Source organism: Panthera pardus, unplaced genomic scaffold (assembly GCF_024362965.1).
Source record: "Panthera pardus isolate Hobbes unplaced genomic scaffold, ASM2436296v1 HiC_scaffold_12, whole genome shotgun sequence".
Taxonomy (NCBI): domain Eukaryota; kingdom Metazoa; phylum Chordata; class Mammalia; order Carnivora; family Felidae; genus Panthera; species Panthera pardus.
In genome coordinates, this window is record NW_026526677.1 from 68,659,325 (window position 1) to 68,685,949 (window position 26,625).

At 37.9% G+C, this 26,625-nt stretch overlaps 1 protein-coding gene across 11 annotated transcripts in view; it reads left to right on the forward strand.

The window, feature by feature from the left end:
- CCDC83 (coiled-coil domain containing 83) overlaps window positions 1–26,625 on the forward strand; it is a 67,545-nt gene that overhangs the window by 20,742 nt on the left and 20,178 nt on the right. For 2 of the 11 annotated variants that reach the window (XM_019449996.2, XM_019450004.2), the window contains exons 1-6: window positions 31–160; window positions 438–513; window positions 6,282–6,404; window positions 12,493–12,577; window positions 17,681–17,843; window positions 21,753–21,920. In XM_019449996.2, coding sequence (XP_019305541.1) covers window positions 6,310–6,404; window positions 12,493–12,577; window positions 17,681–17,843; window positions 21,753–21,920 — 511 coding nt within the window. In that variant the 5' untranslated portion in view covers window positions 31–160; window positions 438–513; window positions 6,282–6,309. Of the gene's footprint in view, window positions 1–30; window positions 161–283; window positions 514–6,281; window positions 6,405–12,492; window positions 12,578–17,680; window positions 17,844–21,752; window positions 21,921–26,625 lie in introns of those variants that run through there. The other 9 variants (XM_019449997.2, XM_019449998.2, XM_019450000.2 and 6 more) reach the window with 9 other exon arrangements.

Below are 26,625 nucleotides of genomic sequence, written 5' to 3' on the forward strand. Positions count from 1 at the left end.
GGCGGAGTGGCGGGGGGGGAAGCCCTCGCGAGCCCATCGCCTAGGAAACGGAGGGCTAGGCTACAGCCGGGGAGTGGGTGGGCCTGGTCCGCGGGCAGGACGCGAGTGCTACCTGCGGGCCGACTGCAGTGCATCCGCGCCTAGAAGTGGTCGAGGGAAGGTAGGGAGACTGGCTGGACTCCTCGCTCGACCCCTGACTCCTTCCAGTCTGGCACTTAAGACTTTACATCTCCGTCCCACCCCCACCAGGCCTGGGGCTTGCTCTACGCCCAAGCGGGCCTGGGGTCGCTCCCTCCTGGCGTCCTCCACCAAACCCTGCTCCTGGACCTTTGGAAACCGCCGGGAGGGGTTCTCATAGGCCCGCCCCTCTTCAGGAAGGAGACAGTGAGGGAGATTTTTTGAACTGATCAAAATATTAACCTCTCTTCGCCTTGCAGTAGAACCCCCGGTGACTTGCTGATTTGCCCGCCCTTCGAGATCTGTTCCTGAGGGCAGGATCTGAATGTGATTCAGGTTTGTGACCTTAATGGTGCCCTCACAGCCTCTAGCACATAGGTGTTCAGTAAACTAATCCTTCCATTTGTGTGGAGCTTTATCGCTTGACAGTATTCCCAAAGCATTTGAGCCTCATTGATAACCCGGACAGGAGGTAGGAAAGATGGAAGAGAACTCAGGGTCAGAGGGGATTAGAGACTCAAGGTTATAAAACTCACTAGTGGAGGAGCCAGAACTAGACTCAAGTCTTGCTTTGCTTAGTACTCTTCTCACCGAATTCCTGGTCTTGTGAATGCGTTTTGAGTGAGGACTCACACCTCCCTGCAACCTTCTCAGAGCCATCATGGAGCCCTCCCACGAAGGCTCTAAGTGTTGCTGATGACCTCCCCCCCCCCCCCCCGCCCCCACTCTCCTCCACAGTCCATAGATTGGCTTTAGCTCCTCGCCGTGGATCCTGCAACATCCTGTTCACAGGATGCTAGGTTTCTTTCTTTTATTAATGTTAGATTTGTACAGTACTTTCTTCTTCACTCCCCTTCTTGCTCCATGATTAATTCTCTGCTGGGCAAGAGAGAGTTGAGGAGGTGGTTGGGTAGTGTGAGATGTCCCATTGAAGGAAAAAAAAAAAAAAATATATATATATATATATGTATGTATACACATACATATATATATGTATATATATGTATATATGTATACATATATATATTTCTGTTATGTATATATATACATACATATATACATATATATATATACATATATATGTATATATGTATGTATATATATATGCATATATATACATACATATATATATATATATTTCTGTTAAGGCAGAGAAGGAAAACAATAAACCTGGGTATTTATCACTGTGTGTGTGATAATTGCTTATGGATTTCCTTACTGCCACCCCAAGACCTGGCCCCAGTAGATCTCTTTGTATTCACCACTGCTCTCTGAAAATGGAAGCCCTTTGGTTCTCCTCCACCATCAGAGTTTGAAAATACTACATGTATTTCCATTATCCTCACAACATTCTTTTCATAATTATGTCTCTTTTATTTTGACATTTCTAAGCTTGAAGGACAGCAGGAGTTGGGGAAAAAATGTAGTAGTTCTGGTTGCTAGAGAAATTAGTATAATATAATGCTTCTCAAACTATTTGTTATTAGCAAATCTGGATCAGAAGATAGACCAATTCAGAAGCTAAGTGTAATTTGGGAACTGCAGTTCAGAAATGTCCCACTGACCAAAGGATTTGTATGGGTGAAAAAAATACATGGTAATATAATGTACATCACCAATTAGGCATGTGAAAGTTGAAAGTGTTATTTATCCAGATATTTTTAAATATCTTGATTTGAATATTTGGTTGTTTAACATATCTCCAAACTGGCTGTGTTTTACATTTTAAAGCTGTTTTGGGCTGTATATACATAATCTATACAAAAAAAGGACTGAATTTGTTTTAAGCTAACTTTTAGGTGATATTCTCACTACTAAAAGGCTTTAAATGAATTCAGTGCTTTTTAACATACACTGAAGAGCATTTCTTTTTTTAAATGTTTATTTATTGATTTATTTTGAGAGAGAGAGCACAAGTGGGAGAGAGGCAGAGAGAGAAGGAGAGAGAATCCCAAGCGATGTGGGGCTCAATCCCACAAACCATGAGATCATGACCCAAACTGAAATCCAGAGTCAAATGCTCAACCGGCTTAGCCAGCCAGGCACCCCTACACTGAAAAGCATTTCTAAAACATTTAAATATTGTATTAACAATATGTTCTAGCATAAGTGAGAATTTGAATTTAAAAGTGATTTACTTTCTAAATTCAGGGTATATACAACATTACGAGAAAATAAATAGGGCCATGGATAAAGAAAGTGAGTATACATTATTTTCAGGTCATTCAAATTAGACATTTATTGAGCATCTACTTTGTGTCCAACAAGGTATGTTCCAACATATATTTTGAAAATATATTTTGAAAATATATATTCCAAATATATGTTCCAACATATATTTTGAAAACCCAAAGATGGTTTGTTGAAGTGGTTAGTTGTTACTCAGTATTAAAGGTATTATATTTTGTTGCAAATGAGCATATAACACCATGAATGCTTTCAAATATATATTGCAATTAACACTATAATGGGATACTACTACATTATTATTATTTATTAGACATACACATTTAGAACTAGTTAATGGCAGAGCCAGTACTAGATAGACTTCGAGACTTCCCACACCCATATAGAGATCTTTTCACTAAATCATGCCCTCAATCTCTGATGAAATCTTATTCAGAACTTTTACCGTTACTAATGCTGTTAAGTAAATATCTTCCATTTTAATCTACATAACAAACATCAGAATCCATTTCAAATGTCAAAAAAGCTATTAGAGCAGAGCTGCCATCCCTCTCAGCCTCCACAAAATTTGGAAAGAGTCATTAGGAGGCTTCTGGATATTCATGGCTCCACAAAGTCATGAAAAAAGTCATTAGGAGCTTTCTCAGTATTGAGCCAGGATCCTGAGAATGCACTCTTTGGTTTTTTGGGGGGGTAATTTTGCAGAGTCAAGTAAAGCATTATGGGATAACAGTACATTTGAATAAGATGGCTATTCTATGTCCATTTTTTCTAAACAGACTTCTTCCTTTCCACTGAGAAGCATTTGGGGATTATGTTTTGAAAAATTTTCTGACAGAAAGTGATTATGGAGTAGGCTCTGAAAAGGCTGGAGACCTGAGTCTTTCAAACCTAGCCTCCTCGCTTGCCATCGCTCCATGGCATATGTTATGGAATGCCCAAAGAGCATTGGGAAAGAACAAACAGATAGTACAAAAGGTCATACTGTGAGCAAAGATCTCCAGAGCATTCATTGCCTGCACAATCTTGCTAGCCTTTTAAAGTTGTTCATTATTTTTCTTAAAGTCCTACTAGAGTATGCTTCTTTCTTCCTATCTGAGTAGAGACTTGCCTCTTCCATATGTTATAATTAAGGACCAGGTAACGTGCCATGCACAGAGCAGGCACCAGATAGATGTTTGCAGTTACTGACACACAGATTAGGTGTCCATCTGTCAAGAATTATTCTTCATAAAACCTCCTGGAAGATAACCTACATTACTGTGTGAATATTTTTCTAGGGTCCTCACCCTTTGCTGAGATAGAAGTCCTCTAGGTGGACAGGAACTGTAAATCCTTGTAAATGTTTATGAAAATCCCCATTGTTTGTAGGACATTATCAAATGTAGAAGGACATTCTGAAGTAATGTCATTAGCTCATTGCAAAAATGCATCTATTAAGAGGCCAATCCTCTGCTTACTGATTTTCTGGAAAGTATGTAAAACAACAAATCTTAAAATAGTTTATGGATAAATAATTTGTGCTAATGGATCCACATTTTCACTCATAGTTTGTTAAAGTGCTTTGCCATGAGTTGCAGTTAGGTAACTAATAATACTTTAGTCAGAGAGCTGAAAACTTAAGAGCCAGGTAACTGAGGTAATGAGCAAGATGAGGTCATTTTTCCTCCAGCACCAGATGGGTATTATAGATGGAAACTCTAACACTTGATCTCCTCCATATGACTCAGAAGGAAAATTAGAGATCAATGTTAACATTTGTTTTAACTTCTAAATAAAATATTTATAGTAAAACAATCACTGTTAAGTAGTAAGTTATTGTTGCAAAATGATAACTGCATGTTACCTCTTTGCGCAATAGTCAAGTTAAAATTTCTAATTCTAAAATAGAAAATAATATAAAAATTCAACTCTGCATCTAAACAAAAAAAAAAGCAATTTTTACTCAACTTACAAGTTTCTGTGAACTGTGATGGGAGAATGGCACATTTTATTGTGTAGTTTATGAAATTATTCTCAATACTTTCATATCTGAGAAGATACCACTTAATATATTACTCTGTGTTAATGTGTTAAATCTTTTTGTTGACAGCTGTGTGCTTTTCAGTTGGAAAGTATTATATAGTATGTTTGCATTCACATATACTCGAATCTGTTAGAATGTAGAGATGAGCACACTGGCTGGAAAAGAAAAGTCTCAGACACAAAGACTGAGCCTCACTGGAGGTCTAGGTGTGAAAACAGCATGTCTAGGAAAAAGTGTTTCATTTCAGAGACATTTTCCACTGTGGATCTCAGTGATCTATGTAGATTGCCGAGTCAGTGACCCAAGTCAATGATGAAGGTTGACAATAGCAAACCGCATGGATTAGTTTTTCCACACATCATTATACTTGGAATTGGGTAGACATCCTCTGCTTTAGTTACCCAGAGTTTGAAAAAGCCTGATCTGGAGCTTTAACTAAAAGGGCATAATACTTAACTAAGCTCTTTCTGTATGTCACCCACTATGCTAGGTGCTTTAAATAATGGCTTATTTAATCCTTATAACAGCTTTTAGAGTATGATTTTTGCTCTTAACTTATAGATGATGAAACTGAAGCTCAGAAAGATTAAGTCACCTACCCAAGGTCACATAGATAATAGGTGGTGGATATAGGATTAAAACATGTCCGCCTGATTTATCCATCCAGTTTTTCCTTTGACAAGGACTTACTGTGCATCTACTTGTGCTAGGTGGGGAATACAGTAATGCACAAGAATTACATCATCCCCACTCTCATGGACTTCCCAGCCATCTAAATAAATAATTACAAAGGTTAAATTCTTTCTACCATACCCAACTACTACTACTTTGATTGAAGCTTAGGCACTTATTTTTTTTAATTAATGGAAATTAGAAGATAAAAATCTGTTAAGATTATAATCTGAAAAGAAGCACTTTAGTACCTATACAAAATCCATCAAGTATTCCTGTTCACTATAAAAATCTGTGAACAGTGGACCTGATTTTTCACTCTTAAAATATATTATTTTTGAGAATTTTTTATTATTAGATAAAAAGCAATCGATAGCTGATGAGCAGTGACTGCTAAATATTACATTATTATTATTACTTTGCATTTGTAAACCTTTTAGCCATTTAAAAAAACATTGGAATATGTGCTTTTATTTGCTCTAACAACCCTAGCCATACCTAATTCTTTTGGATTCTCGTTTCTTTGGATTCTAGCTCACAGAAAATTGTGCTTTTTTGTTTTGTCTTAATTAAAAAAAATTAACAGACATTGCCTGAGCTGTTATTATATGCAGTAACACTGTGGAGAAATAAAATGACTGGAAAAGTATAGTCCTTGTTCTTAGAAAAGCTTGATAGGGACAAGAGATGTAGATGGATAACATAAGGGGGTGAGTGTCTTAGAAAGTTTGGGTAGGAAAGGGCACCTGGGTGGCTCCGTTGGTTGAGCAGCTGACTCTTGATTTCGATTCACATCACGATCTCACAGTTCAGTTCCTGGGATGAAGCCCCACTGCAGGCTCCACACTGACACCAGGGAGCGTGCTTGGGATTCTTTTTACCCCTCCCCTTCCCCTTCCCTCTCCCCCTCCCCCTCCCCCACTGCACATGTGAGCATGTGCGCTCAAATCTCTCGCAAAATAAACTTTAAAAAAAGAAAAGAAAATGTTTTGGAATGGGGAAATGCTGTACCTGGTCCAAACATGGAACTTACTAGACTCAAGAATCCATTGATTCACTGATGTCCCAGCACTGTGGTGGATGATAGGTCTGATAGGTTTCCTAGCCTGAATGGAAAAACAGTTTTAAATTAAGTGCTGGCAGTTCCTTATCTTGAGTAAACACAAGTAGAGGGGCAAAGACAGAATTTATTTGCTTTTCCTACTTCTTTTCTAAACAGGCATACCTCTTACTAACGAAGCAACACAATGGACAACACAGCGAAAGCAAATAAAAAGGATATTCAAAATGAGCCACCCAAAGAAATCCAGTTGCCTACCAGTGAAGCACTTCTAGACTATCAGTAAGCTTAGATTATGAAATCCAAACATCCCCATATGCAAATGGAAATCATTGTTAAAATTCATATAACTCCAAACGGACAGTAATGCACTCAAAAGTTGTCAAGAGAGCCAGACTAGAGGTAGATTGGAAGCATAATTGAACTCTTGTGCTATGTGCAGACTTTTTTTTTAAGTTTTGAAACTTTGACTATAATATATTCCAAGTAGTAGCTGTGAAACCACATTCATTAATGTGGTTTTGGATCTCTCTTTCCCTCCATTGTATTATTGGTCACTCTCCCACATACTGTGTACACTTTGTATATAACAGCTGGCTGGCTTACCTCTTAAAATACAACAGAGAATAGTTAGTGTCATCTCCAGTGGCTACAGATCAAATCCAAAAGATAGAATTATTTTTAATAACAATATTTCTTAATGTCTCACTCCCAGGAGCTGAAGATAAAACTAAAGGTAATGCCTATTCTATATTTATGTTTTCATAGATAGTAAACTGCTGGAGAGATTTTGAACCTCAGCTTTTGACACAGCGTAGGTGTCTTAATGTGTAATTCTTAAGGAGTGAATGAATTCATTTCATTCTTTTACACACAAGAATGTACTTCATAACCCTCAACAAGGTAGGTTTAGAAGGAACATACCTCAACATAATAAAGGCCATATATGAAAGCCACACAGCTAACATCACAGTCAGTGGCAAAAAACTGAGAACTTTTTCAGGAAGGTCAGGAACAAGGTCAGGAACATGACAAGGATGTACACTCTTCCCACTTTTATTCAACATAGTCCTAGCCACAGCAGTCAGCTAAGAAAAACAAATAAAATGTATCCACAATGGTAATGAAGGAAGAAGTAAAACTCTATTTGCAGATGACATGATACTATATATAGAAAACCCTGAAGACCCCACCAAAAAACTACTAGAACTGATTGATTTATTCAGTAAGGTCACAAGTTACAAAATAAGTATACAGAAATTGATTGCATTTCTATGCACTAATAATGAAGTTGCAGAAGAAAAACTTAGCAAAAAAATCCCATTACAACTGCACCAAAAAGAATAAAATAGCTAGGAATAAACTGAACCAAGGAGGTAAAAGACCTGTACTCTGAAAACTATAAAACACTGATGAAAGAAATTAAAGATGACACTAACAAATGGAAAGATATTCCGTGCTCATGGATCAGAAGAACAGATATTGTTAAAATGTCCATACTACCTAAAGCAATCCACACATTTAATGCAATCCCTATCAAAATACCAACAGCATTTTTCACAGAACTAGAACAGATAATCCTTAAATTTGCATGGAACCACAAACAACCCTGAATAGCCAAAGAAATCTTGAAAAGGAAGAACAAAACTGGAGGTATCACAATCCCAGATTTCAAGATATACTACAAAGCTGTAGTAATCAAAATAGTATGGTACTGGCACAAAAATAGATACATAGATCAACAGAGTATACGTGTGTGTGTGTATGTGTGTATGTGTGTATATATATATATATATATATATATATACACACACACACAATGGAATATTATTCAGCATTATTATTCAACATATACAATGGAGTATTATTCAGCCATAAAAAAGAATAAAATCTTGCCATTTGCAACAACATGGATGGATCTACAGAGTACAATCCTAAGTGAAATGTTAAAGAAAGACAAATACCATATGATTTCACTTATATGTGGAATTTAAGAAACAAAACAAATGAACAAAAAGAAAAAAAAGAGAGAGACAAGCCAAAAACACGCTCTTAACTATAGAGAACAAATTGATGGTTACCAGAGGGGGGTTGGTAGGGGTATGGGTGAAATAGGTGATGGGGATTAAGAGTACACTTAACATGATGAGCACTGAGTAATGTACAGAATTGTTGAATTGGTATATTGTACATGTGAAACTAATATAACATTGTATGTTAACTGTACTGGAATTAAAATTTTTAAAAAAGCATGTACTTCATTCATGCATTTACTGAACAAGTACTTGAATATTTACCAAGTCCAAGGCAAGTGCCAAAGGACAACAACAAAGAGAAAACCTGGTTCCTGCCCTGATGAGACATGGGAGACAGACATTAGACAACTAATTCAAGCTTTTTTTACAAAATTGCATAGCTGCAATTAAGACAGTATGAAAGAAAAGTGTAAGGTCCTGTGTAACAGTTTAACTAAAGGTTTAAACTATGGTCAGAGGTGTCAGGAAAAGCTTGTTGAGGAAGTGACGTTGGAGCTGATCTCTGGAAGAGGAATAGGTATTATGGAGAGATAAAGTAAAAGAGAGAAAAGCTTATGGAAGAAACGCTGGAGAGAGGGAGAGGTTTCACAGCCCAGGAACTGAGAGAAGGCAGAGTGAGGGAGAAAGGGTAAGACTGAACTGATGATGTATGCAAGGGTCAGATAAACCGAGTCCAGTGGAATATTTGGGAGTCAGTATGAGAAACTATTTATTGGAGAGGAACAAGACTGAAAGTGGGGAGCCTGGAATGCTGGTGACTAGCCTGTGACACTGGGCTTCAAGAGATTTGTTTTTAACAACATTCAGATAAAATCTACCTCCTTCTTGAGAAACTCCAAATCTATCTGTCTGTTCTTTTTAGAGGGCAGTTGACTGAAAGGGTCAGAACACTGAGAAACCCAAGAAGGGACTTGTGACAAAGCTCCCTTTTATTTTTTACTTGAGATAACATTTAACCAGAAACTACCCACACTCATTTGTCAACCTAACTGAAAACTTCCCTCATCTCATCTTCGGAGAGGTGGACAAAAAGGCTCTAGGAATACAACCTGCTCTCTAATTTGCTGCCATGGTTTACAGTGATGACATCCAAATACAACCATTTCTCTTGTAGGTCAATCAGAGGCCAGTCTTTAACAGAGGTTTACAAAAAGACAAACATTTAAAAATTCTCATGATCTAGCACAAGATATAAACTGAACATCTCATGCTTTTGTTCTCTGCTTTGTTAAGACTAAATAAGCAATCTCATGGACTGAAACAGTCGAGGCCTGACTGTACCATACTCTGCTAGTGACACTTGACTCATTCCAGGTGTTCCCAGGTGACAGAACTTTTGTCACATGACAAATTGGCCAAAACACCCACCTCACCATCTGAGAAAGGATTGTCCAAGGGTCCCCTGGAAGTATCTTCCTTCTCTCTTACACAATCTCATTTTAGAACAAAGAGCTGGGAGCACGTAGTAGGTAATCAATGACTTCTGAACAACTGAACATTTTTTTAAATCTATCCCAAGAAAATAAGGTCATGAACCTCTATGATTGTGAAGAGCTGAGACTGTCAATGCCAAATCTATAAAGTGACACCATTTCTAGGTAATGGTGGTTTTTATTTTTTCCTTTGTACTTGTTTTTCCCCCAGTTTTCTACAATGTGTGAATAGACCCAGAAATAGGTATAGATATTATTATAGGTTAAAAAATAGATAAAAGTATAAAATTTTTAAATTCAGATTTATCTATTTTACTTCTGAGAATTTTCAATGAAATTGCATGGAGGGAGAAAGTTGACACATTAATAACACTTTAAGAATACAGTGAGGTAAGGGGGAAGGTGACACCTTGTATTACTAACCATTTCATGTCACTGTGCTTCAGAATAATGTGTATCCTTTCCAAACGGCTTTAATATCTATTATCTCATTAGTTTATCCAACTTGCTTCAGCATTTAGTGTGACATGTGGGCTACTATGGCATCTGAGAAAGTTATAAAAAGGAAAAAGTATATAGAGAAGAGTGAAGCTTGAACTCCCACAGTGGCTAAGAGTGTTGAGTTCTGAAGTTCAGTTTCATCTTCATGAGACCTAAGGAGGTTGAAGTAAATTCCAAGGAAATACTCAGCTAACTTAGACCTATGACTACCATGTGAGCCACAAATCTTTTGGGCATCTCAGAATCTCCCCCAGGCCTGCCGGTGCCATTTAGATCTTTCTGAACAGCTCACTGCAGAAGGAACAAAAGACAGAGCCCTAGGTCATTTGCCCCTAACTGCTCTGAGCAGAGGGGTGGTTGGCTGAAGTGTAAGGTTGCCAGATATAGCAAATAAAATTACTGGATGCGCAATTAAATTTGAATTTAAAATGAATATGAAATAATTTTTTTTAATGTAAGTTTGTGCCATGCAGCAGCTGGGGTTGGGGCAGGATGTAGTCTCTGGACCCATCTTTGTATACTCAGTCATCAGCAGGGAAGGCTCTCAGCTGAAGCCATTAGTAAGTCTATTAACTAGACCATCCAAAGACTCTCTCAACCAATGTAGACTACATATTTGAGATTCATTTGCCTGCTTCACCCATACTGAGAGTTAGGTTGCCATATTTGTAATTGCAGAAATTGCCTAATGTGTGAACATTTGCATAGCCTTTTTTCAAATAATTCTCATAATATTTTTTTATTTTTCCCCTTAAAATGGGAGGTAGAGAAGGCGTTCCTTCAAAATTTTTGCATACCTAAGCTTTAGGTGAGAAGTAAAAAGATGGTTTATACCTACCTATAGACTTATTTATTATTATTGTGTGGAAACCACCCTTCCATTTAGCCTGTTATTTCCCCCATAACAATGGGTAAATAATATGATTGTGTGTTTACTTCTTTATTGTCTAATAAAATGTAAGCTCCTTGAGGGCAAGAATCACAGAGGTCTTGTTCAACACTATCTCCATAATGCCATAAACAATACTGGGCACAAAGCAGCAGCTCATTAAATCTTGTTATTTGTGAATGCATGAAAGGGAACAATGGTCAATTTAAATTGTATAATTTTTGAACTGAAAAACTATAGAGCTCATCCCCTTCAATTCTTTTACCTACAGAAGAGTAAGGCAAGGCCTAACTAGGTGAAGAGTCCTTGGGCAGTTAGTGGAGAAGCAGGCCTGAAATCCCAAGTTTCATAGTATCCAAACAGAGTACTTTTGCCACTAAAATGGATTGCTTGTTTTGTTTTTATGTTGCATTTTCTCATTATTGGGAAAGAAGGAGTCTTATTTTCCTCTCTACCAAACATGCAATATCACAAATATAAATGGTATTTTGGAGGAAGGGCTGAGGATATAAGATTCACTTCAACGAAATTTACTAAGCACTTACTCTATGCTAGAAACATTCACATACAATTTCTTATTTTAATCCTTATAGGATTAGGGCTAGGTATTGTTGTCACCACTGATAGCTTGGAAACTGATGCTCAGAGAAGTGACTTGCCTGAGATCATGTAGGTAAGAAGGGACAGGGACCAGATTGAAAACAAGAGTTGCTCAATCTTTAACAGCGTCTCTGTTCACTACACCACAGAGGTGCTATATATTTGTTTTGTTTTGTTTTGTTTTGTTTTAATTGAGGCAAGGTATTTACATGAAGTTGTTTCCATTGTGTTACTTTGGTCTCATTTAAAGTTACAAGATGTACTGGGTAGTAGAGATATACTTAGCACTTCAAATATTTATCACATAGCCCACATCAAAGTCTTCCTGCACCTTTCTGTCTCTCCTTCGTATCTGACAGATGCTCAACAAATACTTGTTGGGTATTAAAGAAATGTGTTTGTGTCAGGAAAGCTTTTATTATTTATAGAAGAGATGGCGTGCTAAGGAACTTGAACCAAAGATATGCCTAGTATATCTTTCTCTTTCAAGAAGATGTGCCTGCACTTATAACGCCTTTGTTTTGTCATTTTTGTTTGAAATATTTAGATTTCTAGAAAGCATGTTTTCTGTATGCCCTTCTTTAGGTTCCCTTTAAGCTTAATTATTTATAGATAGTTAGAAAGTATAAAAATTATGAAGTACAAATGGGGATTGATTTAAGAAAAAGAACTTGAAGTTATCTCTCCAATATATATTTTAGTGAGGAAAATATACTCAGAAACACACACACACACACACACACACACACACACACAAATCACTTAAAAAGTTTTCTGATCCCTAAATGGGTTTTTATAATGTATCTAATACTTTATTTCAATTCAAATAATTTAGTTTAAAATTTTAAATTTGCCCCATTAATTTTCCAAGATAAATAATTGTAAAACATCTTATCTTTGTTTATTATCAGCTGTCAAATAAAGGAAAATGCAGTAGAACGGTTTATGGCTCAAATAAAGAGACTTAGAGAAAAGAACCAAAAGTATCATGAAAGAGTGAGTATAACATTTAAAGCTTATATCTAGTTATTAAACATTTACACAAATGCTTTAAAAATTGTGAATTATGATGACATGTACTCTAGGAAAGTATCTTCTTTAGTGCTTGGAATTGATTAATTTACAATCTAAGTTTTTTGTACATGTAAGGCAAAAGGGTACTGTTGTTCCTATTATATTAATTACAGTGTCGAAGGAAGTCAGCTTGAGCTGTGTTATTTAGACATGATGACATTGAGTCTTGTGTTAAAAATTTTAAGGCTCTGAAACCACATTTATCATTTAATTTCTTATTTAGCCAAATGATAAAACATTGGGTCTCTGTTTTTAATTTCTATATCTTTTTGCTCTTAGATTTTCAGAGTGTGCATATGTAAATATTATTTGAAAAGTATAATCTCAGTTGTTAAAATGACTGATGTTTAAGATGATATGTTGTATTTATAAAATCAGATTGAAATGAATATCAAAGTCATGCTGTATATGACTAAGTGATAATTAACACAAGTTTTCCCTTAAGGGGATAAGGAAACGCTGAGACTGTTCTCTACTAAAACATTTATATGGACTCTAAAGCTTCCACAGTTAACTGTTTTATTTGGCTTTTGTCTAAAATGACTATATCTACAAGTTTTAATGGAGTCTGGGGTCAGAGACCTAAGATTGCATCCTGACTGTACAACTTAAGGCTGGTAGCATCTTGGCCAAAACTGATGTGAGCCCCAGTTTCCCTCCTATAACATGGGATTCCTGTCTTCCAAATAGGGCTAATTTGGTCATTCATTCAGCAATATTTTGGGGACTAGATATGGTGGTGATATAACTGTGACCCTGACATTGTCGTGATTCTCAACGATCAGTTACTAAAGTCTGTTGATCAGAAACTCAGGTCTGTGGGTGAAAATGGAAAGGGGACGTTTGGTCTAGGTGCTTGGATGCAGGTTCCACATGATGAGATCCACAGCACATTAGATGAGTGAACTGCCATCAAGGACCAATGCACACCACCCAGTGGTCAGCACTGGGACTTCCATTTGGTTGTGGAAATGACATTAGGACTGAGGGATCACTTTCCCATAGCCCCTCATTTGAAGCCAGAAACAAAATTCTTATTTTCATGACTATGGGATAGGCCTATGTTTTCTTCTGGGATCATGTGGACCCAGCAGTGACGAACATGGAGAGGCAGACTAGTTCCAGCTATGTATCTATTTCTTTCCATTTATGCCGCTACTGCCACAGTTGAGGCTGCCACCAGCTCTTACCCATCCTTCTTCTATTCAGTACATTTTCCACAGTGCAACATTTTGAATACCGTAAACCTTTCAGTGCTTAAAACCCTACAGTGGCTTTCTATGGTACAGAAAATTAATCCATGCTCCTTACTAAAGTCTTTGAGGCCCTACAAGATCTGACCTCTGTTCACCTCTCCAACCTTGTCTCCAGTTGTTCCACCCTTTGCTCACCACTGCTTCTTTTAAATCTTGGAAAACCCAGTCTTGCTCGTTATTGTACCTTTCTTCAGGCTGTTTCATCCTCCAGAATGCTCTTCTCTTGGCAAGCTCCTTTTTGTTCCCCCAAACTAAGCTGGAATGCTCCATACAAATGTATCTCCATTATTAAATTGAAAGCTCTTTAGGGAGCAGAATCAAATCTTACTTACCTTTGTTTCTCCGGAAGGGCCCAGCATGAGTCGGTGTTCGATAAATATTTGTTGAGTTGATTCACACTAACACCAGTGAAGGAAACATTTTTGAGGTCACAGATATTTACTTGCTAAATTAAATATGACTCATTAACAAGACCTACTTTTTCTCTTCCATTAGGTCAAACTCAGAAATCCTTCCTCCCCATCATATCCTCCTTTGTGTGAATTTTGTTTGGACTGTCACTTCATTGATTATCTTTCTTTCTCTCTGTATGCTCCACTCATGTCATTAGACATTTCATAGTTCACTCTGTCCACTTCCTTACCTCCATTTCATCCTTTCACTCGTGCTATTCCACCACACCTGCTAGGACAGAAGTTATTAATGACCAATTAGCCGGGTCCAATGGCCTCTTTTTAGTCTTTAATTTATTTCTCGTGCCTTCATCATCAGCCCTGTCATCTTGAAACTCTCTTTTCCTTTGGCTGCCAGCACATCCTTTAATATTCCCCCATATTCTCCAACCATTTCTTGTTTTTCATTCACTGCTCTTTTCCCGGAACCATCCCTTAATTAGGTATTTTCCAGGGTTCTGATCTCCACTCTTCTCTTTAAATCTAAAGGCCTTACTTAACACTATGGCTTCAAATGCCATCTGTCTGGTGATAATTCTCATATGTATATGTGGCAAATTTTCTTAATACTTATCCACTAAAAACAACTAAAATGAGCATATGTAAAAACTGGTGAAATCCAAATTAAATTCTCTAATTTACTTAATACCATTGTACAAATGTCAACTTCTCCATTTTCAGGTGCTGTGGTTATATAAGATGTCATCATTGGGGAAAGCAGGGTGTAGTAAGGCGAAGCTCTGTGTACTATTCTGGCAACTTCTTGTTCTTGCAAATCTTAAAAAGTTAAAAAGGCAGAGCCCATGAGATGGCCTTATAGCAAAACAAAATCAGTTCTTTCTTTGTAGTTTATTTATTTAATCTACGTTATTCTATTTTTATGGTGTGATAATGGTTTGCTTTGTAGGATAAATGTCTTTTTTTAAACACATTGGTGAATATAGCTAACTAAATTGTATTTCATATATCACTCAAAATAATTTTTCAGATATAGTGAATTTTGTAACATGTTATCAGACACATGTCCCATCCATTTGTAATTCACTATGGGATTTGGGAAGTTTAATACAGATGCTATTAAATTTATATATAATGCCAAATATGATTTAGTCATGTTTATGTAATTTTTGAATACAGTTTTAGGACATATGATAATATTTTAATTTATAAATGAAAATATCATATGTTTTAAAAGGATAGTCATTGTGTTAAAAATTTGATCTAAGAGGACTGGATTCACTTTGACAAGTATTGTGCTAAGTATGGAAAGTAAAAGGAAAATTTGTTGACTCATTACACACTATTCTTTTATGAATTATATGTAGTGGTTTTTAAATGATCACTGTCTTTGGGTATTTTTTGCCTATTTTTCAGCTGGAATTGATTTTGAGGCAATTATTGCCTTACTATAATTACCTAACATAAATAAAATCAGATAAAGATTTATTTAGTATTCGGACTATACTTGATAAAGGAATTTTCCATTTCTACAAAAATAAGTGGAAAAGTCCATATTTAGAAAAAATATTAGGAATGCAATAGTTTGGCAAGGGATATTTCCATTGCTATTATTCAAGTTTCTACAAATATTTCATTTTCAGATAACTCATGTCGAGCCAAAGTAATTCAATTTATTTATAAGAAAAGCAAAACATGAATCAATTTCATTTAAGAAAATGGAGTTATTTGAGAACTTATTAAAGAGCAATAAATTGTTTATCAGTGGCTAATATTGATTGATCTTCATTTTTTAAATTAAACTTTTTTGAAATAATTACAGATTAGCATGCAGTTATAAAAAAATAATACAGAGAGATCCTGTATACCGATACCTGGTTTCCTATAACATATTACAGAACTATAGTACAATATCACAAGTAGGATATTAACATTAACAATATTGACATTGATACAGTCAAGGCATAGGACATTTCCATTAACACAGGTGTCTCTCATATTATCCTAATATAGCTACTCACTCATTCCCAATTCTGCCCCTTCATCAGCTCCTGGCAACCATTAACCTGTTCTCCATATTTATAATTTTGTTATTTTAAGAATGTTATATAAATGGAATCATATAGTAAGTAATCTTTGGAGATTGGCTCTTTTCATTCAGCAGAATTCTTTGGAGATTCAGTTTGCTGCATGTATAATTAGTTGGTTCCTTTTATTCATTTTTATTTCATGATATGAATATATCACAATTTATTCAACCATTTACCTTTTGAAAGACATGTGAGTTGTTTCCAGTATTTGGCTATGATAAATACAGTTTTGTAAGCATTGTATCAATGTGAATATAAGCTTTCATTTCTCTGAGATAAATGCCTAAGAGCCTAGTTGCTGAGTTGTATGATAGGCAAATGTTTAGTTTTATAAGAAATTGGCATCCTTTTTTAGCAGAGTAGCTGTACCATTTTACAAAGGAGTCAACTTTCAAGAGGAAGAGAGAAAAGAGGGATAAGGGGGGGAATAGGAGAGCAGAGAAGGAGAGAGTTTGAGAGAGGAGGGGGAGAGCAGATTTAGAAAAAGTTTTTAAAGCTGAGATCTGACAGCATGTAAGGCTCTGGTCCAGATGTGGCATCCTGCCTTGGCTGTTTGGTCATATGAAAAAATTAAAATCCTCTTTATGCTTATGCTAGTTGCAGTTAAATTATTACCTTTGCAACCAAAGTGTCCTTTTTCTGAGTCTGTTGTCCCCATGAAGCTGGAACTCTGACCATGGACACCTCGCCTTACATCTTTTAACCTCAAAATGGAGACCAAAAAACATGTTTCCATCAGTTTCAGTGAAAGTATTTCCAGGGAAGGACTCTGAGCATATGCTTGCTTGAGACAGCATGCTCAACCTGGACAAATCCAGTGGCCAGGAGAAGGTGCCACTGTATTTTGTGTATAGTGTTCACTGATGTACTCCTAGTGTCTAGAAGACCTCCTGGCACATGGTAGATGCTCCATAAATACTGACTAAATGAATGACAATCGCTGGAGAAGAATGGTATTAGTGGGAGATTGAAGAAATTGGCCTCCAAGGTCTAACTTTAATGTTCACTGATCCTATAATAGAGTGATAGACTAGGAAATTAATAACACAATTTTTTAAAATGTAACTTTCTATCCAATAGTTACTATGTTGATGGGTTTAATTTTATTTTGAGTCTTCCATATTCCATAAGCTTTTAGAGATATTGTATAAACTTACTTCATTAAATGTTTTTTTCTCATTTTACAAGCCTCAGTGTGACTCTGTTTTGAGGCAAATCAATGTAAATATTTGAGCAGATGCTGTTACCTACTGTTGATTGTCATGACAGAACAGACGCTTGAAGGATGAACAGACTTGGCACATACGGAACCTACTGAAGGAGCTGAGTGAAGAGAAGTTGGAGGAATTACCAGTTGTAACAAGAGAAGATGTTGAAGAAGCAATGAAGGAAAAATGGAAGTTTGAAAGAGACCAGGAAGAAAACTTAAAAGGTGGCTTAGGAACTTGGAAAATTATAAAGCTGCATCAAATTATTTCTTGAATGTGTTAATGCTTTTGTCTCCTAATATGTTCAAAATGCTACGAACATGTTTCAGATGAGATCATTAACACCACAAGCACACACACGTGTGGGTAAATGGACAGGAGAGGGAAATAACAAGTGGGCAGAGCTACTGAAGCCAAGTGAGAAGGAGGAAGGGCACTGATCAAAAACAAAGACAGAAGAAAACCACCTGGGTCTTGACACTAGATAACATCCTGTTAGCAACCACCCTGAAGTCCTCACAGTGGGGATTTGTTCTTTCTTGGGGAAATTCTCTTGTTTGGCAGTTTCTTTGACTTCAACTTCAGTTCAGACTTGGGAACAAGGTGAATATTACCATAAAGCTTCCCCCCACACCAGTATTGCTAAAGGAGCAAACACTCCCATTTAGGTGAAGAGAGGGATTAGAGTTGACCAGGGGGAAGGTTGGCGGACATGGATAGAAATGATGCTAGGTGTAGAAGATGAAAGACCCAGGATTTACTCTTGTCATGGGCTTAGGAAATACCGTGGTCCTGTGGGGAAGTCATACATAGCTTTGACACATGCATTAAAAAGAGATTTTCAGGGCGTCTGCGTGGCTCAGTGGGTGGAGCAATTGACTCTTGATTTCAGCTCAGGTTGTGATCTCACAGTCATGAGACTGAACCCTGAGTCAGGCTCCACACCAAGCATGGCACCTGCTTAGAATTCTCTCCTCTGCTCCTCCCCAACTTGTGCACTCACACTCTCTCTCAAAAAAAAAAAATGTTTTTCATTCCTTTATCCTCAACTTGCTGCTAAGATTTCCAGAACCACTTTTGCCAGGACCTCTATAAGTATCATCTTAGCTAGGAAGCTGGAAAACTTGGGAAAAGACATTGAGTGTTCTCAGGAAGCAGTACTAGAAGCTGGGAGGCAAAACAAGGACTTGCTTCCCTGAATGTGTCCCAAGTATTTCAGAGAGCCCACTTACCCAAGCACTTGACAAAGAGCAAGCACACCATCTGTAATTATTTTTGGTTTTGAATGAAATAGTTAACAACACAAAAAAACGGCAATCAGAAAACTTCATTTTTAGGGGTCTCCACAACTGTTCCCATAAGCCTGTTCTGACCCATCTTCTTATGGGCAATGATGATGTCATGAGGTGGTAGATACTGTATTTCTCAGGGCTCCTTTCCAGGAGAGTTCTACTTATGCTTGGAAGGAGTACTTTAATAAGTCCCTTGAGGTGGGAGTGAGACCACAAAGGATACTCAAATGCGCTCATGAAACTGCCTTCGCAGGGAAATGAGCCCAGCTAGCAGAGGTGTGCCTGTTTATGGTTTGGGCTGAGTGATGGAACGTGTGTGTCATACGAGACTGGTGCCGAGCTGGGTGACCAGGCAGAGAGGAGGAGTGCTGGGCATGGGAGGTGATCCAAGAAAGAAAAGAGCCCACAGGTGCCAAAGGAGAGAGAGGAAAGTGAGAGGGCATGTGGCTCTGAAAAGGCTTTCTGATGCAGTTCTGTCAGGTACCGGGTAGTCGCTTACAGGCAAGCCAGTTTGGGATGGCAGAATCTCAGACCCAGCCAGACCTACAGAGTTAGAATCTGCATTGTGACAGACCCTAGAGGATCCCTATGCATAGGAAGGTTTGAGAAGGACTGAGGTAACCCCTTTTTTTTTTCCAACTTAGGACTCTTTAGTTTCCAGGATAAAAATTTAACCCAAACTATAGCCTAAGCTTAAGGAGGATGTTAATTTTTTCATAAAATCAAACAGAAAAGGCAGATTGCTACTGACCTGGACCCACCAGAGCCTCACATGCTATTAGAGTTCAGTGTTTTTTTTTTTTTAATCTATCTCCTCTGCTTCTCCCTCTTTCTTCCTCCATTGTCCTCCTCCTCTACCTCTTATCCTTCTCCTCTCTCTGTCTTCCCCCTGAAAGATGGCTCCTTTAACTGAGGCTATTGTCCCCAGGAGGCTGGAACTCTGACAATAGACCCTTCTCACCTTACATCCTTTTAACCTCAAAATGGAGACAAAAGAGACATGTTTTCCACCAGTTTCAGTAGAAGGACTCTGAGCATGTGCCTTGCTTGAGACACATGCTCAACCCTGGACAAATCCTTATGTCCAAGAGAAGGGACCACTGTAATTGGCCTACTGATTTGACTAGGGGTAGGAGAAGGGAAGGGAGATAGGTTCTTGGAAAGTATAACAATAGCCGCTACATCCACCTCTTTTCCAGAATCTTCAGTGACATTAACCAGCCTTCCCCTCAAAGGCTGAATGTGGCCCAGGGCTGAGATAGCAGCAATCTTTTTTTTTTTTCAATATATGAAGTTTATTGTCAAATTGGCTTCCATACAACACCCAGTGCTCATCCCAAAAGGTGCCCTCCTCAATACCCATCACCCACTCTCCCCTCCCTCCCACCCCCCATCAACCCTCAGTTTGTTCTCAGTTTTTAAGAGTCTCTTATGCTTTGGCTCTCTTCCACTCTAACCTCTTTTTTTTTTCATTCCCCTCCCCCCATGGGTTTCTGTTAAGTTTCTCGGGATCCACATAAGAGTGAACACATATGGTATCTGTCTTTGTATGGCTTATTTCACTTAGCATAACACTCTCCAGTTCCATCCATGTTGCTACAAAAGGCCATATTTCATTCTTTCTCATTGCCACATAGTACTCCATTGTGTATATAAACCACAATTTCTTTATCCATTCATCAGTTGATGGACATTTAGGCTCTTTCCATAATTTGGCTATTGTTGAGAGTGCTGGAGATAGCAGCAATCTAAACAAATAAGAGGACAGATCATCGGATAGGTTATAACAGTATTAATTGTTTAATGGCAACAAGTGCCATTTATTAAGGGATTTAAAAATATCTTATTTACATATTTGGAAAAAGACATGTCTGGAGTCCTTCTGGCCCTCTGTACTGAAGAACATCCCTCTGGCCTGAATGGAGTGTCTCAGTCATTCCATAAACATTTATTGAGCACCAACTAATTGCCAGACTCTGTGCCAAGTGCTGGATTTACACACATGAATAAGATGTGGTCTTGCCTTCAGGGAGCTCTCAAACCAGATGGTGTGTGGCATTGAGACAAATAGCCATTCACTTCACCGTACCTTGTTCTTTTCATGCTTCCATTTCCAAAATATTTAGAAGCATGAGACCCCGCCTAAAGATTGAGTAACATATCACGTTTAGTAAGTGCATCAGGGTGAACTAAAAGTTTATACAGTTGAGATAGCTCAATTGCACATACTGTCCTAGTGAATTTATCTTTCATTCTGAAGGCCTTAGTAAGTAGGGGCAGGAGAAGACATGGTATCATTTGGTATGATATGGTATCATCTGGTATGATATGGTATCATTTCACACAAGGGAAGCCCAAACAATGAACTTTAGATAATGGAACCAGCCAACTTACTTACAAAAATGGTTGCCAAGGACAGCACAAGGATACAAGTTGAGGTCACTTTGCCCAGAGGCATAATGGTCAGAAAAATCACAATTTATTAATAAAAAGTATATGCAACATAATCTTGTACAAAAAAGGACTCTTATCAAGCTATCATGGGAATAATTTAAGCTTATGGGTTCCTAGGCATATAGGTTGTCTATTATAGCTGTCAGTCACGGCCTAAAACCACACATCTACTTTATAATTGGAAGTTTAATTTTACTTAGATTATGAATTATGAGGGATAAACAACAGTTCAAATAGTTTAGATTTCCTTTAATTGGAGTTAAAAGTTTGTATTTATGAATTAACAGCATTGTAGTATCAGACCTTAACTTCATAAAATCTGATTGCAACATATAATGGTTGCAAGAACAAAAGAAATGACATGGTATCTTTATTTTCTTTCAACAGATATGCACATGCAAATAAATAATGCTGAGAAACGATTTCTTGAGAAACTCAGTGAGAAGGAATACTGGGAAGAGTACAAGAACGCAGGGAGTGAACAACATGCTAAACTCATTATCTCCTTACAAAATGACATCAATACAGTTAAAGAGAATACAGAGAAAATGTCAGGTCAGTTGAGACAAAGCTAGTTTAAATTCAGTAGAAAATCTTCGGAGAGCAGCCCTGTGGTAGAAGGAAAAAAATGCACACTCCCTGAATCATTCTTTACTTTCTGCTATCAGCACAAGTAGCTATGAACCTAAGGGTGAAGGTGGAAAGAGAAGGTGGAGAAACTCTCCCAGGACTACCAGTGAAACTGAGAAGGATGGAGGGGTGGGTGCCGGGGCAGTGGAGAATCCCTGAGACCAGATGTCTTAGAGAAAGAAGCTTCGTTCAGCGGATGGTGTCTGTATGCTCCCACACGTAGGTCTGGAGCAATTCTATCGGGGTGGAGGCAGGGGGGTCCTGGGACAGGGTTACATTAGAAAAGGAATTTACCTGAGACAAGCTTAAAACAGCTTAACCAAGCTATAAAACCAGAATCATTGTAGAGAAATGCCCAAGTAAATGCTAGGTTATGGTCAGAAAGAACTGAAGAACAAACATGAGATGGGAAATGGGAAGAACAAAAATGAGAAGGTATGGAGAAGGATGGCATCAGGTGAGATGAAACTTACCAGGACTAAATCTGGGAACCATGAGGCTACATGTCTGTCCCTGTGGCTAGCATAGTGGCTTAAAAAAAAACAAAAAATCAGAGACCCAGAGACAGAGAAGTCATGGGATAGAATAAATGGAGTAATCTGATGACCCAAAAGACCACTGTGGCTGGATGACAATTCTGAACCCAGCTGGTGATGGTGCCCTGTGTTGGGGAGGTGTTCCTGTGGCATAATTTCCATCCCCACCTCTGGGGCCCTCTTGGGATGTTCCACATCTAGACCAATTTTTCTGTAAAGTTCTCAGCTCAGGGCTTCTGCACCACGATGGTAGTATAAATTTGGCCCAAATCAGACTGGACTTGGAGTTCTAATCTTTCAAAAGGTTCTCCTCCTCAGAAGAAAAGTAGAGCATAAAAGGGACACTTTCCTACCCCTGTACATCCTCCAGTCACTCAGATACTCTCTGTAGATAAAACCACAATTACCAATTTCTCATATAGCCTCCATCAGAAATATTTTATATCAAAATATACAAAGCATGCTACAAATACAATATATGAACATTCTTATAGATCAGTACATATTAGGATGTCTTCATTCTTCCAGTGGCTACTTTGTTTTGTTCTGCTACAATTTTTTTTTTTTTTTTTACCAGTCCCCTACTCACAAGCATTTAGGCTATTTCCTGTATTTTACTATTACAAATAATGCTGCAAAGAATATTCTTATATTTATATACTTTCATTTTTGGGTATCTCTAGGGAGGAATGGCTGGCCCAAAGAGCCTGTTTATTGATTTATTTTTTATTTTGATAGGGAAGGCTCTCTGTAGATCTTGTACCAAGTTTATTTCCCCCATATGGATGAAGATGCCTATGTTCACACATCTTCAACAGCAGGGATGTTAGCTAACTTTTTTTGTTGTTTGTCAGTCTTAAAAATAGAAAATGGTATCTTCTTGTGGTTTTAATTTCCACTTCTCTTATTATAAGTGATAGTGAGTATCTTTCATAAGGTCAGGATATGTATTGAATTTCCTTTTCTGTGGATCATCTGTTTGTATCCCTTGCCCATTTTTCTACTGTGTGATGGAGCTCTTTCCCTTTTAAGGAAATTAGCTCTTTAACTGTGATATAAAATACAAGTATCTTCCTTATTTGTCACTAGTTTTCTGTTTGTGGGGTATATTATGAAGACATTTTGTAGTTTTGGAGTGCCCAAGTTCGGTTTTTATTTTAAGATATCTGAGATTATAAATAGTCTAATATTTCTTCTATTAGCCATATTTATGGCTTCATTTTAATATTTAAATCTTTGGGTTTTTTGTGTGTATCTATGAGGTGGGAAACCAACTTTATGTTTTGCCAGATGTTTTTCCAGTTGTCCTAACATCACTTCTCAGATAACTCATTTTAACCTTACTGATTTGAAATGCTGATTTTATCATACTTTAATTTCCCATGTGTATTTGGGTCTCTCTTATCTTTCTATTCTGTTCCATTGATCTATGTATTTGTGTACCAGTATCATACTTTTAAAATAGTTATTGTTGTGGCATGTTTAAAATTTTTTAAGTTTTTTCCCCAACATTTCTTTATTTTATATTTTTAAATTAGGAAGAGTCATCTTCTCAGATAAACTTATTATGTTGATCAGAAATTTGGATGATTTCTTTCGGTTGAAAATTGTCATGCTGTTGAATCCAACTTTGGGATGATGGTAATGACATTTATACATTGAATAACTTCCTGGTTGAACCTTGGTCTGTAGCCAACTTTACGTGTCATGGGAAGTAGTTGTTATGGGCTTGTTTTACTTGTCATTGAATTTAGGCATTTCTCCCAACCATGCAGTTAGCAGCAGCAACTCTGCCTGGGGGCTATTAAAATATTGGGGCCATTAATTGGACAATAAATATGAGCAGAACACTTGCATCTATTTTTCTGGAGCTTTACTATTATAGTGCCCTTTTTCTCCCCCACTGCCTCTCTTCTTCCACGATTTTTCTGGAATTTTTCTCCCACAACCGTGATCATGGACTTTGTGTTAGTTAGACTGGGTTTACTAGCAAGGAACAGGTATTTTAGGGATGGGGCGGGCGGAGTTACTGAAGGAGGATATTAAAATAAAATTCTTTAGTCTCAGTTAAACTGGAGTGACAATATAACAGACACCACATCAGAGTAAACTGAGATACCACCGTGCAAATGAGGCAGAAAACTGGTTTCATACCTTCAACCACTGAATTCCAGTCTATAAAAGGAGTCGGATAAGTCAAACAAAGATTGTTGGAAATTAGGGGACAGTGTTTAGAAAGAGACCTTGGTGTGCTTTACGTCCTACGTTGTCCCCCAAATGGGCAGGTGAAGGGTAATTCCTCCTTCATCTCAAATCAAGTCGGAGGGTCTTCAAGGGAATTCCTCTGATTATTCAGTATGTGTCTCCTGAAGTTTGGGAGGCATGGAGGTCTAGTTTATGACCCACCCCTGAGAAGTCTAAGGAATAAGGGACTAACTAATCATTCTGTCAGCAGAGCAAATATGAGGAGGCTGCTGTCCTGAGCTAGGGCTGTGTCTTAGTCCATGCAGGCTGCTGTGACAAAGTGCATTGAATGTGTGGTTTATAAACAACAGAAATGTATTTATCACAGTCCTGGAGGCTGGAAAGTTCAAGACCAAGGTGCCAGCAAATTTGGTGTCTGGAGAAAATCCACTGCCTGGTCCATAGGCAGCCATCTTTGGTGGAAGGGGCAAGAGAGCTCTCTGGAGTCTCTTTTGTAAGGGCACTAATCCCACTCACGAGGGTTCCACCCTCTTGACCTAATGACTTCCCAAAGACCCCATCTCCAAATGCCATCACACTAAGGGTTAGGTTTCAACATATGAATTTTGGGGGACACAAATATTCAGTCTGCAAGAGGCTACAATTTCAAGAATTTGTTATGGCAAAGCACGAAAGAGTTTTTCTTGTGAATATGCTATGAGGGAGGGCTAGTACGCTGTCCAGTTAGATCTTGGTGATGATGTTCCAGCAGAGGAATTAGAGGCCAGCATGTAAGGGAGGAAGGAATATATTGAGAGCCAGAGGCCAAAGGAAAAGTTGTTAGCCAGCCATTAAGGACAGTACATCACCCGCATCAAGGGAACTCAGGTGAAATAACTAGCAATGGGGAAGGTGGTCCTCTGAAGAACCTATAAGAACACCTCCATGAAAAAGACATCAACCTTAAGCATCAGCTAGGACCAGAAAGTGCAACATTAACTTGAGACAGTATCTGTCAAGTGAGAGCTTTCTTGTCCCTTTCCATGCTTCCCTTCATCCCTAAGGGAAGAGGAAGCTCAAATCAGAGGATATAGTTGTGCATCTAAGCTGGAAGGAAATAGCCAGAGTTTTGAATAAAATTTAAAGCTGTGTTTATTACAAAAGACTGGATATATAAATTAACAATTGAGAACCTCTTATCATCACAAAGGAAGCAGAAAAATCAGAAATTTGCCACATATCTTGTTGAGAGAATTACTAGCTTCACAGTATGAATTTTAAAGGGAAGAGAAAAAACTGAGGTTGCTTGATGTCCCATGGTCATGTTTGTTGAATATAACACTTATAATGAGGAATAGAAAGTGTGAAGATGGAAACAGAAGCCTATCAGATAAGTGGTGGCTATAGGGATGGCTCCTCTCTACATTTATCTCTCACGGACTGTCTCCTTCAGATGTTCCTCTGCTTTGCTTTGCTCTGTCCTGTCCCCATTCTCTTCTTGCTTCCCAAAGACCAGGTCTTGCAGTTTTCTCCATCTCCTTCCCTATAGCCTAAGACCCCTGAGATTCTGAAGAGCTGGAGTGATCACCTACCTAATCAGAGATGAGCAAAGACCTTTGTCCATGCCTCCTCGTGGGTAATGAGTCAGCCCCAGCACAAACCATTCTGTGGTCAGCTATCCAACACTGCCTTATTCAGTATGTCCCTGAGCTCTAGAAGGAAGCGGGAGGAAGCACCTAGAGCTTCTTCCCTGAACTTTAACTGGGAAATGTTGGTATAGTGGGTATAGGAAACATGGTCACTAATGTATCCAGGACAAGGCTCTGACTCTCAATAAAAGGATGAAGCCCAGCAATACAGAAAGCGTGGGGTTATTAAGAGTCATTAGATATCAGAGCCACAGAGCATTT